Raw genomic sequence first — 11,466 nt, 5'->3', positions numbered from 1 at the left:
AAAAAAATCCGAGAATTAAGATGAACAAACTGACCACACAAAATGCCCTGTATCGAATTAAAGTTTAGCAATTCACTATGTTCTTGACAACAACCCGCCAATAGTGATTCGACACTAATTACATCGAAGGCCCATGCATCATCTACACTAAGATCTAGTCACAAACAGGGCGTCGCGCGAACGACACAATAGCTGCGTTAAACCGCCTAACGAAAAAAAAAAAAAAAAAAAAACTTTGTTTACCTGATAAACTTTGACGCCTCCCGCCTTTTCCGCTCCTTACAAGGGATCTCAATCGACTGTCTGCTTAGACACTCCTCTACGGCCGCACCCTCTCCCCGCCCTGCTCAGGCGTACTGCCCTTGGCGCTAGCCGAACGCTACTCCGGCCGCATTCTTCGTCAGTATGCCTGACAGCTGAATGAGGAACGTGTCGACCGGTCTCGTCGTCTCCTGCTCTGAGTCCAGAGTTGCAGAGCTGTTCTGTCGTCACGTCGCAATCATCTATCGGAGTATAGCACGATGCAGCAGACTCCAATAGCATGACGCTACGCGTGGAATGGTGTCCAGTACCAGTGTCACCGAAATGACATAGGCTTGCAAGAAGAGTCATAACAGAAGTGTAGAGTAGGCTACAGACGTTTGCGAGTGGAATCTCTTTGCGTTCAGGCATTTTTTTTAAAGAGGTTTGACAGAGGGAGCTGTAACTGCTATGGTCTTATCGTCCGGAAATCGAAGAGAGAAGGAAGACAGGATAGGAGAAAGCCAGCCGTTCCGACAACGAACATTATCCCATCAGGATAAAATCCGCCCCGGGCGGGAATCGAACCCGCGGCCTAGCGCTTACAAGGCAGACGCATTAGTTCTGATTGAAGAAGGAAAATACGCGTACAATAGGATGTTGATTTTTATCCATCAAGGAATGAAGATTTATTTATTTAATATACCTTATTTATACTGTCGGCTAAGACTAAAAAGTCCCATTATGCCAACAGTTTAAACAGGCCTCATTTATTTACATCAAGATGAGAGAAAGAAGTTGATAGTCTAGACATCTTTCAGGCGATGTTGATCATATTGTCGACACTGCTTTAATACCTACATTTCTGTTGTTCTGCCCCCTATCATTTCAGGTGACACAAGGTCTGGACACATTCAACCGTAGCGTCATCTATTGGAGTCTGCTCAACCTATACTCCGCTAGTGACGACGTTGACAAAGCTCTCGCCCTCTGGACTCAGATGCAGGAAGACGACGAGACCCCGTCCGACCAGTTCCTCATTCAGCTGTCAGCACTACTGACGAAGAATGGCCGAGAGGTACCGTTCGCTACGCCCAAGGCAGTACCTGAGCAGGGCGGGAAGAGGGTGCGCGCCGTAGTTGTTCACAATATCAATATAAGTATAAATAATTAAACACACAGTATAAATTTTATATTTTTTTCCTTAAAATTTACAAAAACTTGAACTAGCTGCTGGTAAATTTCGATACATACTTTGACTGAGAAGTTTTGGATCTTGTATTTGATTGAAAAAAAAACCTTGGTTAATAGGCGCAAACGACCTAAGGAAAAAGCAGAAAAAAATTATCAATTTTAAAATTCAAATCAACTAGGTACTGAAATAACTTGGAATTTAGCTGTGTTCTCAGACCAAAGTAGCCTATAACAGCAGCTAGCCGTTTAAATAATTAAAAAAAAAAAAAAAAAAAAAAAAAAAAAACCTTGGTTAATAGGCGCAAACGATCTAAGGAAAAAGCAGAAAAAAATTTAAAATTCAAATCAACTAGGTACTGAAATAACTTGGAATTTATCTGTGTTCTCAGACCAAAGTAGCCTATTACAGCAGCTAGCCGTTTAAATAAACAAAATAAAATAAATGAACATTTTGACTAGATTAACGATATTTCAAACAACAATAAATAAATATTTTGGAGCGCGTAATATTATGGGTGATTTTCACTGGAAAAGAAGAAAGCTGGTTGGGCAATTTCAAATTTGGTAAAAAATAGGCTAGGTCCTAGAAAATTCTAAAGTTGAGTCCTTTGCACAAATTTTATAGTCATTTTTGTGTCTTAGGTTCAATTTTGATTAAACCCAAAAGAAAATTACACATCGGATTTTCGTCCCGTGTGAGATTACGGGGGGTTCATAGAAACCTTTTCTTAAAAGTAGTGCTAAAAGCCAAAAGTGACTATAAAAGAGGACCCACGAGTCTAGTTTGATATTAGCTTAATTTCTGTACAGATAAAAACATCAGGGTGTTAAAATGAGAGGAAATATTTAAAACAAAAAAGTAAAAAAATGTGAGTAATAAACTTAAAATCTATGTAAAAATTAGGCAATAAAGGAGGGAAACATTGAAAGTTGTGGCAAAAACAAGTATAAAGAATAAAGTAGAGAGTAATGTACAATGAATGGCTAACAAGTCTCACACATAATTTATCATTTGGACATCATTTAGCAGAAAAGAACGATCCAGAAAGGGCAATGACTTATGTATTGATGGTTCTTTTCTGCTTAATACCGTCGCTGTCCATTTATGAACAAAAAACTGGCTCTCAAGAAACACTGAAGCATCTAGTTCAAACACCTGATTGTCCAAAATGTACTTAAGTCTGACTTTGAGAACGATACTTTTTGTTCATAAATACCTACGGGTGTTACAAGTCCATCTGATGAGTGACATACTATGATGGCCATGCTACGACACAGACCACAAACTGGAAAGAGCCTGGTAATTCTCACGGTTACGGTTAATATGGAGTTGCGAATAGAAGATTTTTGCTACCAAAATTAGCGTCCCGTTAACTGAACTCTTGAACGTTATTTGGTGAAAACTCGTCTCTACACATGCGCAGAAACAGGTTTTCGTCAAATAACTCTCGTTCAATCAACGGGACGCTAATTTTGGTTGCAAAAACTCTCTAATTCCAAAGGAAAAACAAACAGTCTATGTTTGACAAAAATAGCGTGTGTACTGTTTTCATTCTTGACAGTCAAGGTTCAATAGCCCAACCCAGGTGAATGTTGTAAATAAAATGGATAACTGATGGGTAAACAAAAATAACTTCATGAATTCATGATACCTACGCTTACTTAAAGGTAAACTTCACCAAGTAGGGGGAGGTTTTTAAATTAAACATAGAGGTACCAGACATAGCTAGGGAGTAGGGGTGTCTTCTATCAGAACAACAAAAGAGTTAATGGGTTCCCATACTTCCCATGAATATTGTATGGGACGAGACATGGACTTAGGAAGGGTTAGCATGTTGGTAAGTGACTTGAGTTGAACTCATGAGTTAAAACTTATCGTTAGTGGGTGTTTTCTATCAGATAAGTTTAACTGATCTGATGAGCTCATGGAAATTAAATTTCAATTTTTTCATCTCATGAGATGAACGATGAACTTATCTGATGGTGTGTGGGGGGAGACGAGACATCAGTTAAGTTGGGGGGGGGGGTTAATTACGGCCCTGACTGTAGCGGCTAAAGTCTTATCGTCCCGGAAGCGAAGAGAAGGAAGACAGTATAGGAGAAAGCCAGCCGTTCCAAGAACGAAACTTATCTGTTTTAGGATAAAATCCGCCCCGAGCTAGACTTGAACCGTCGACCAGCGCTTATCGTCCTGAAAGCAGACACGCTACCCTCCAAATTACCCACTTGTTTATTTAATTCTTTAGTTTTAAACGGAGAAAATTTATGACTGTGCTCATCATCAGACATAGGTCTTAGGTCAGAGATATTATTGTTGTCAGTTTTGGAAGAGTTATCATCTGATGTTTTATGGATACTTGGGGCACACGTCTGTGTTTGATGTTGTTTGTTTCTTATATCCATCTGATTTAATATTTTTCTCGTTTTTTTTTTTTTTTTTTTTTTTTTTTTTTTTTTCTCGTTTCACTTTGTTTCTTCAGCCACTCTTTACACCATTGTCTGTGCTTTTTTTATTTCGATTTTTTTGTAAAATTACGAAAGTAAATCCGAGAAGAGCCATGTCCTGATCGTACGAATCCTTAGCACTCACTGTGTAGATCTTATGAAAACTCATCGTGTGTGAGCATCGGATCAGATGAGATTTATCTCATGAGATATCTCATGAGTTCAACTCATGAGATAAAACTCATCGTTAGTGGCCGGCTTTACCTACCGTAAGTCCGAAATCGAATCACAAAAGTTTATGTAGGTACCTAGTCTTTTGTACATAATTACGTAAATACGTATGCAATATACATGGCTTCCAAATTTTTCGTATGATAAATCTCATGCATAGGGATATCGTACCTTTCGTACGAAGGACATTGTTGGTAAGACTAAAAGTTGTATCCTTTCTTAGCCTGTCTCATGTCTTACTGTACATTGAATATTTCGACAGGTGATGTACAATGTACATAGGTACAGTACAACCTTTGGTAGAGTGGGTGTTGGTTTATACAATGGTCTGTTTGGCTTCTTTTACAAGCTTGCTTTGTATAATTGGTCACGGATATACAACCTTTAGACTTCTTTTAGTATTGTGGGTGTTGATTTCTTTGACAGCTCATTTCATGGTCGCTACTCCGACTGAATATTAAACAAATTAGGTAGGTACATAGGTACTAATTTTCTCTAATCACTACGGGCTAAAAAATTCCCGGAGGGACGGGCCCAGGTTGTTTATTCTCTTGGAATCGAACCCGACTTGATTGAAAGACAAATTACTTGTGGTTTTCTTCCTCAGTGACTGACCTGGCTAACCAGTTTGCTGCCTCTGGTTTTACACCTCCAGTAGAGGCCTTGTTTAATTATTACTACATCAATGGATTACACGATGAGGCTGAACAGATTCTGGAAAAACATTTGCTGTCTAAGAAGAGATTCAAGTAAGTCATTTGCAACTCAGGGCTGCGTTTCCGAAAGCAATTTTATAACTTTTCCTTTCACATTTCACAAAGTTTTGACGTCACAGCTACTTTTATCAATCAATCAAATCAAATCTTTAATTATTTGTTGAGGAAAAGAAAACATACCTAGGTGACTATAAATACAAAATAGTTGATGAGAACTTGTACGCTAATGAGGGATAGGTAAACAAATATTATGTTGATAAAGGTCAGTGCTGTCAATATTGTAAAAGTAATTCAATACAGCTTGTCATAATAACCAATGACACACAAACATAATAATGAATGACGTTTATGGAACATTACAAAATCCTGTAGCGTATTGTCTGTTCCGTAAAAGAATATCGTATTTCTGGAATATTTTGACTTTAAAATTATGTACGTTATTTCTATTCCCGCCCGGAGCGGAGTTTATCCTAAACAGATAAGGTTCGTTCTCAGAACGGCTGGCTTGTGAGGAAAAGAAAACATACCTAGGTGACTATAAATACAAAATAGTTGATGAGAACTTGTACGCTAATGAGGGATAGGTAAACAAATATCATGTTGATAAAGGTCAGTGCTGTCAATATTGTAAAAGTAATTCAACACAGCTTGTCAACTTGTCATAATATCCAATGACACACAAACATAATAATGAATGACGTTTATGGAACATTACAAAATCCTGGAGCGTATTGTCTGTTCCGAAAAAGAAGATCGTATTTCTGGAATATTTTGACTTTAAAATTATGTACGTTATTTCTATTCCCGCCCGGAGCGGAGTTTATCCTATACAGATAAGGTTCGTTCTCAGAACGGCTGGCTTTTTCCTATCCTGTCAAGACCTTCGTTGTTACAGTTCTCTCTATCAAACCGCTTCTTGTCAGCCTAGTTAGGTTGGATGATGCTGTGCCTGCCTTATAAGCGCTAGGTCACGGGTTCGATTCCAGCCCGGGGCTAACTTTATTCTAAACATATCACGTTCTTTTTCGGAATGGCTGGCTTTCTCGTACTCTGTCCTCGATTTGGGACCATAAGACCTCCGTTATAAAAAACTGGCTCTCAAGAAACACTGAAGCATCTAGTTCAAACACCTGATTGTCCAAAATGTACTTAAGTCTGACTTTGAGAACGATAATTTTTGTTCATAAATACCTACGGGTGTAACCTGATTTGCTGCCAGAAGGTGAGTGTTATAAATTTTGGCAACACTGGACACTAAACCTGATTTGCTGCCAGAAGGTGAGTGTTATCTTCTCCTGCTATCGGAGGGTTTTGAAAACGAACGAAGTGAGGTCCAAGTTTTAACCTGACGATTTTTCATTGACTTCCTGTAAGTTATGTTTTCCCCTTTTCTTGTTTACTTTCTATTACTACAGTTATTACTTACTTACTACCATGGCCACTTATACCCAAGTCGGTATTTGGCCTGAGTTTGAACTTGGAAGATGGAGCAGGGGTTCCCTAGTGTGATGTTTTCTGGAGATGTTTCTTTTTTTTATGAAAAATAAAATCCCTTTACTTTTTACTCATAATAAAAAAAAACGGGTCTTACAAGTCCATCTGATGAGTGACATACTATGATGGCCATGCTACGACACAGACCACAAACTGGAAAGAGCCTGGTAATTCTCACGGTTACGGTTAATATGGAGTTGCGAATAGAAGATTTTTGCAACCAAAATTAGCGCCCCGTTAACTGAACTCTTGAACGTTATTTGATGAAAACTCGTCTCTACACATGCGCAGAAACAAGTTTTTTCCTCTTGGTCTTCTTCCATCCGGCTGATTTTTCCACACACTTTTTACATTTGACTCTTCCTCTCTTCTTATTATGTGTCCCATCCACTACAGTTATTACTATTGAAAATCGTGGTTTTTCGCCGTTTTTATTTTATAGTAATAAAACAACTGACTGGTGTTGTCTGTGTCGTAGCATGTCCATCCCGATGTGTGTCATAATGACCTGGGTCAACCCGAGAACACCAGAAAGTGTAACCCCTTAATATACATCCCTGTTTTCGGTCCATTTCCCCCCTTTTTATATATGTTTATTATTTTTTTATTTATTTTGTTCTCTTGGAATCGAACCCGACTTGATTGAAAGACAAATTACTTGTGGTTTTCTTCCTCAGTGACTGACCTGGCTAACCAGTTTGCTGCCTCTGGTTTTACACCTCCAGTAGAAGCCTTGTTTAATTATTACTACATCAATGGATTACACGATGAGGCTGAACAGATTCTGGAGAAACATTTGCTGTCTAAGAAGAGATTCAAGTAAGTCATTTGTAACTCGGGGCTGCATTTCCGAAAGCAATTTTGTAACTTCTCCTTTCACATTTCACAAAGTTTTGACGTCACAGCTACTTCTATCAATCAAATCAAATCAAATCTTTAATTATTTGTGGTAAAGCAGAGATTTTTCACAACTTTAGTGGATATCACAGCATTACTAAGAGCCTCCTTTACTATTTCAGACATATCTATATATTTTTTCTTTTCACTCTGGTAATTCCGCCACTGGTCGCTACTCGATTAAACTAGCTAGTCAATTGTCCTCACAAGTCTGAGTGCACCCCGAACTCCAAGCACAGAGGCGAAAAAAAACTTTGGCCCCGCCGGGAATCGAACCCGGGACCTCCAGCGTGCAAACCTAGGTGTGATACCCACTCGAACACGGAGGTTGCTGAATAAATACTATTGTCGTACCGATACTGACGGATTCTCGTGTGTATTTCCAGATACCGCCCCATCCTCCGTCACTGTTCCAAAACCGAGGACTTGGCATCAGGTGAACGTCTATTAACACTCGTGAAAAAAACTTTGGCCCCGCCGGGAATCGAACCCGGGACCTCCAGCGTGCAAACCTAGGTGTGATACCCACTCGAACACGGAGGTTGCTGAACAAATACTATTGTTGTACCGATACTGACGGATTCTCGTGTGTATTTCTAGATACCGACCCATTCTCCGTCACTGTTCCAAAACCGAGGACTTGGCACCAGGTGAACGTCTATTAACACTCGTGAAGAACACATCCGACCTCAAATCCCTTTCCAATGTGTACACCGAGCTGATATCCCTAGCGATACAACTGGGGCGTTCATCAAAGGAAAGGCTACTCACAATATTATCTACTTCATCAAAGGAAAGGTTACTCACTTGAATATTATCTACTTCATCAAAGGAAAAGGCTACTCACTTGAATGCCTCCTTGAGCTCATCAATTATTTGTGGTAAAGCAGAGCTTTTTCACAACTTTAGTGGATATCACAGCATTACTAAGAGCCTCCTTTACTATTTCAGACATATCTATATATTTTTTTTCTTTTCACTCTTGTAATGCCGTCACTGGTCGCTACTCGATTAAACTAGCTACTCAATTGTCCTCACGAGTCTGAGTGCACCCCGAACTCCAAGCACAGAGGCGAAAAAACCTTTGGCCCCGCCGGGAATCGAACCCGGGACCTCCAGCGTGCAAACCTAGGTGTGATACCCACTCGAACACGGAGGTTGCTGAATAAATACTAATGTCGTACCGATACTGACGGATTCTCGTGTGTATTTCTAGATACCGACCCATCCTCCGTCACTGTTCCAAAACCGAGGACTTGGCACTAGGTGAACGTCTATTAACACTCGTGAAGAACACATCCGACCTCAAATCCCTTTCCAATGTGTACACCGAGCTGATATCTCTAGCGATACAACTGGGGCGCGTGGACTCCGCTCTAGATCTATTGACCAGGGCAGTGGATGATTCCGCCACGGAGCTTATACAACGCCCTCTGGTGGACAAACTGCAAACCTTGGCGTCTAAACATGGCAAGACTGTGCCCCTGGCGGTGATCAATAGAATAGCGTTCGGCCCGGGGAAGAAGAATGAGAACACATCTTCCTCTTCTGACTCGGATGAGGAAGTGTCGAGGAAACAAGAGGGAAAGTGAGCAATGTGCGCGGCGAGAGCGAGACCTAGTCGAGATATGTGTACAGAGTAGACATGAGTGTCGCCCTCTGGTGGACAAACTGCAAACCTTGGCGTCTAAACATGGCAAGACTGTGCCCCTGGCGGTGATCAATAGAATAGCGTTCGGCCAAGGGGAGAAGAAGAAGAATGAGAACACATCTTCCTCTTCTGACTCGGATGAGGAAGTGTCGAGGAAACAAGAGGGAAAGTGAAAGCAATGTGCGTGTCGGGACCTAGTCGATATATGTGTACAGAGTAGACCTGAGTGTCATGTGATTTGTAGAAGATTCGGGACAGGATGGTTGAAAAGCCCTACAGGCCAATTTAGAATGCCGACACCCTGATATGTAAGTTTTGTAGAATATGAGACTCCTAACTACCACCAGGGAAACCGTGAATTTTACAGCTTGTACTATTCGAACTCTTACTATTAAAGTATCGGCATAGACATAAAAGTTGAATAGCCAGACTTGTAACCGCTAGGTTGCGGGTTCGATTCCCGCCCGGGATGAACTATCTTAATCAGATAAAGTTCGTTCTCAGTTCATCAAAGGAAAGGCTAATCACAATATTATCTACTTCATCAAAGGAAAGGCTACTCACAATATTATCTACTTCATCAAAGGAAAGGTTACTCACTTGAATATTATCTACTTCATCAAAGGAAAAGGCTACTCACTTGAATGCCTCCTTGAGCTCATCCTCACCGTCTGCCCCCTTCATTTTCTTCGACATCATCTGTAGGAACTCATTGAACTCGATGGTACCATTACCATCTTGATCTACCTCATTCACCATGTCCCGTAACTCCGTCTCTGTGGAACGCACCGAATTAGAATTAGAAGTGTGGTGAACTCTAGAACTCACCCTGGAAAAGGGTCCCCCCGAAAACTTGAACGTGTGTGGCAGGAAAATCTTCCGACTGAGGTTCGTTCTCAGGTTGGTTGGCTTTTGCCTATCCCTGTCCTCCCCTCTTCTATTTCGGGACGATAAAATCTTCGTTGTTGCAGATCCCTTTATAAAATCTCTCGAATAACAAGGAAAATATGCTGTAGTTGTTAGTTACCTCATAGTTTACACGTTTACATTTTTCAGACATTTAAAAAAAAAAACCTCTGGAGTTAAACTTAATAAATAAAATACCCACTGTTTTGTAAATACTCATATCTGGTGTTCCTTTACTTTGTCCATTTTAGCAAAATTCCCTTTTTTTATTTCTGTGCTGTTTTGTTTTTTTTTTTTTTTTTTTTTTTTCATATTAGGTACCTATCTAGTAATATTTTTGCATATTATCTAGTTTTAGGGTCCCACTATGCCAACCATTAACGTTCAGACTGTCTTACAAATCTCAGACAAAGCGCGGTCTGCCTGGCGGTCGAAGTGTGAGTGGCTGGCACAATGGAACCCAAAAACTATGCAAATTCTATTCTATTCTAGATTCTTCCTCGATATTCCAGTCCAGGGGTTTCCAACTAGTGGCCCGCGGGCCACATGTGGTCCTCCAGACCATTTTTGTGGACCACGAAGATTTAAGGTTGGGCCCCCTCGAACTTGATTTTTGCTCTTTTACTATGGGGTGCACTCCGAAAATGGAGCATGCATCCCCCATCCCCTCAACATAATCCTGGCTATGGGCCTGCTTCCCCTGTGTATGTGGCCCGCGAAGTACCTGTCAATATAACATGTGGCCCGCATAAGCATGGAAGTTGGAAATCCCTATTCTAATTCTATTCTACTCACCAGTAGGCCTCTGTCCTAGACTTCGCATGACTACTCCCAACTCTGCCACGGTCACCTTCCCGTCTTCATCCTTGTCAAACAACATGAATGCCTCCTTGAATTCTGGAAACAGAACAGTAGGTATTATACATTTTTACCGTAACGTAAGTAATTTTTTTTTTTTTTTTTTTCAAATTTAATTGATAGCCAGCGACACAATAGCACGATGAATACACCAGTTCCCAATTGATCACTGAAGTTAAGCAACGTTGCCCGTGGTAGATATCCAGATGGGAGACCATCTGGGCAATCGCATGGTGATGGTTGTTCCCGACCCCCATTGAGGCTGAGTGAGGCTAATGTGAGGAGATGGGTAGCTCGTGGCGGAATGGAGGGTTCATCCTACGTCACTAAAGCAGTAAAGACCTTAGCGTTCGTTCTCGGAACGGTTGGCTTTCTGCTATCCTGTCTTCCTTCTCTGTTCGATTTCGGTACGATAAGACCTTAGCAGTTAATCGCATGCTGCCAATTTGTGTCACAAAGTTGGTAAATTCAAATCCCAAGAGATCCGCCATGTTTTTAGCTTCCACAATTTGCTTAGTCATCTTGATGTTATGCTCTATTCTCTACTTCACAGGCTACTCACTTGAATATTCTCTGCTCCATCAAAGGAAAGGTTACTCACTTGAATATTATCTACTTCATCAAAGGAAAGGCTAATCACAATATTATCTACTTCATCAAAGGAAAGGTTACTCACTTGAATATCATCTACTTCATCAAAGGAAAGGCTAATCACAATATTATCTACTTCATCAAAGGAAAGGTTACTCACTTGAATATTATCTACTTCATCAAAGGAAAGGCTAATCACAATATTATCTACTTCATCAAAGGAAAGGTTACTCACTTGAATAT

General features: G+C 40.4%; 2 protein-coding genes across 2 annotated transcripts in view; one reads left to right on the top strand and one right to left on the bottom strand.

The window, feature by feature from the left end:
* Positions 1–9,881, top strand: part of LOC103509806 — a 21,232-nt gene extending 11,351 nt beyond the window's left edge. The window contains exons 14-17 of the mRNA XM_026824048.1: positions 6,998–7,139; positions 8,434–8,653; positions 8,880–9,360; positions 9,757–9,881. Coding sequence (XP_026679849.1) covers positions 6,998–7,139; positions 8,434–8,653; positions 8,880–9,041 — 524 coding nt within the window. The 3' untranslated portion in view covers positions 9,042–9,360; positions 9,757–9,881. The remainder of the gene's footprint in view (positions 1–6,997; positions 7,140–8,433; positions 8,654–8,879; positions 9,361–9,756) is intronic.
* Positions 9,505–11,466, bottom strand: part of LOC103509805 (caltractin ICL1a-like) — a 47,381-nt gene continuing 45,419 nt past the window's right edge. Inside the window, exons 7-8 of the mRNA XM_026824054.1 lie at positions 10,570–10,660; positions 9,505–9,644 (exon numbers count right to left, since the gene is read on the bottom strand). Of these exons, the coding sequence (XP_026679855.1) occupies positions 9,505–9,644; positions 10,570–10,660 (231 nt within the window). The remainder of the gene's footprint in view (positions 9,645–10,569; positions 10,661–11,466) is intronic.

The sequence above is a fragment of the Diaphorina citri genome, unplaced genomic scaffold (genome assembly GCF_000475195.1).
Source record: "Diaphorina citri unplaced genomic scaffold, Diaci psyllid genome assembly version 1.1 scaffold532, whole genome shotgun sequence".
In the NCBI taxonomy this organism is placed as follows: domain Eukaryota; kingdom Metazoa; phylum Arthropoda; class Insecta; order Hemiptera; family Psyllidae; genus Diaphorina; species Diaphorina citri.
Note: the sequence above shows the minus strand (reverse complement) of the source record. Positions and strands in the feature narration are given on the sequence as shown.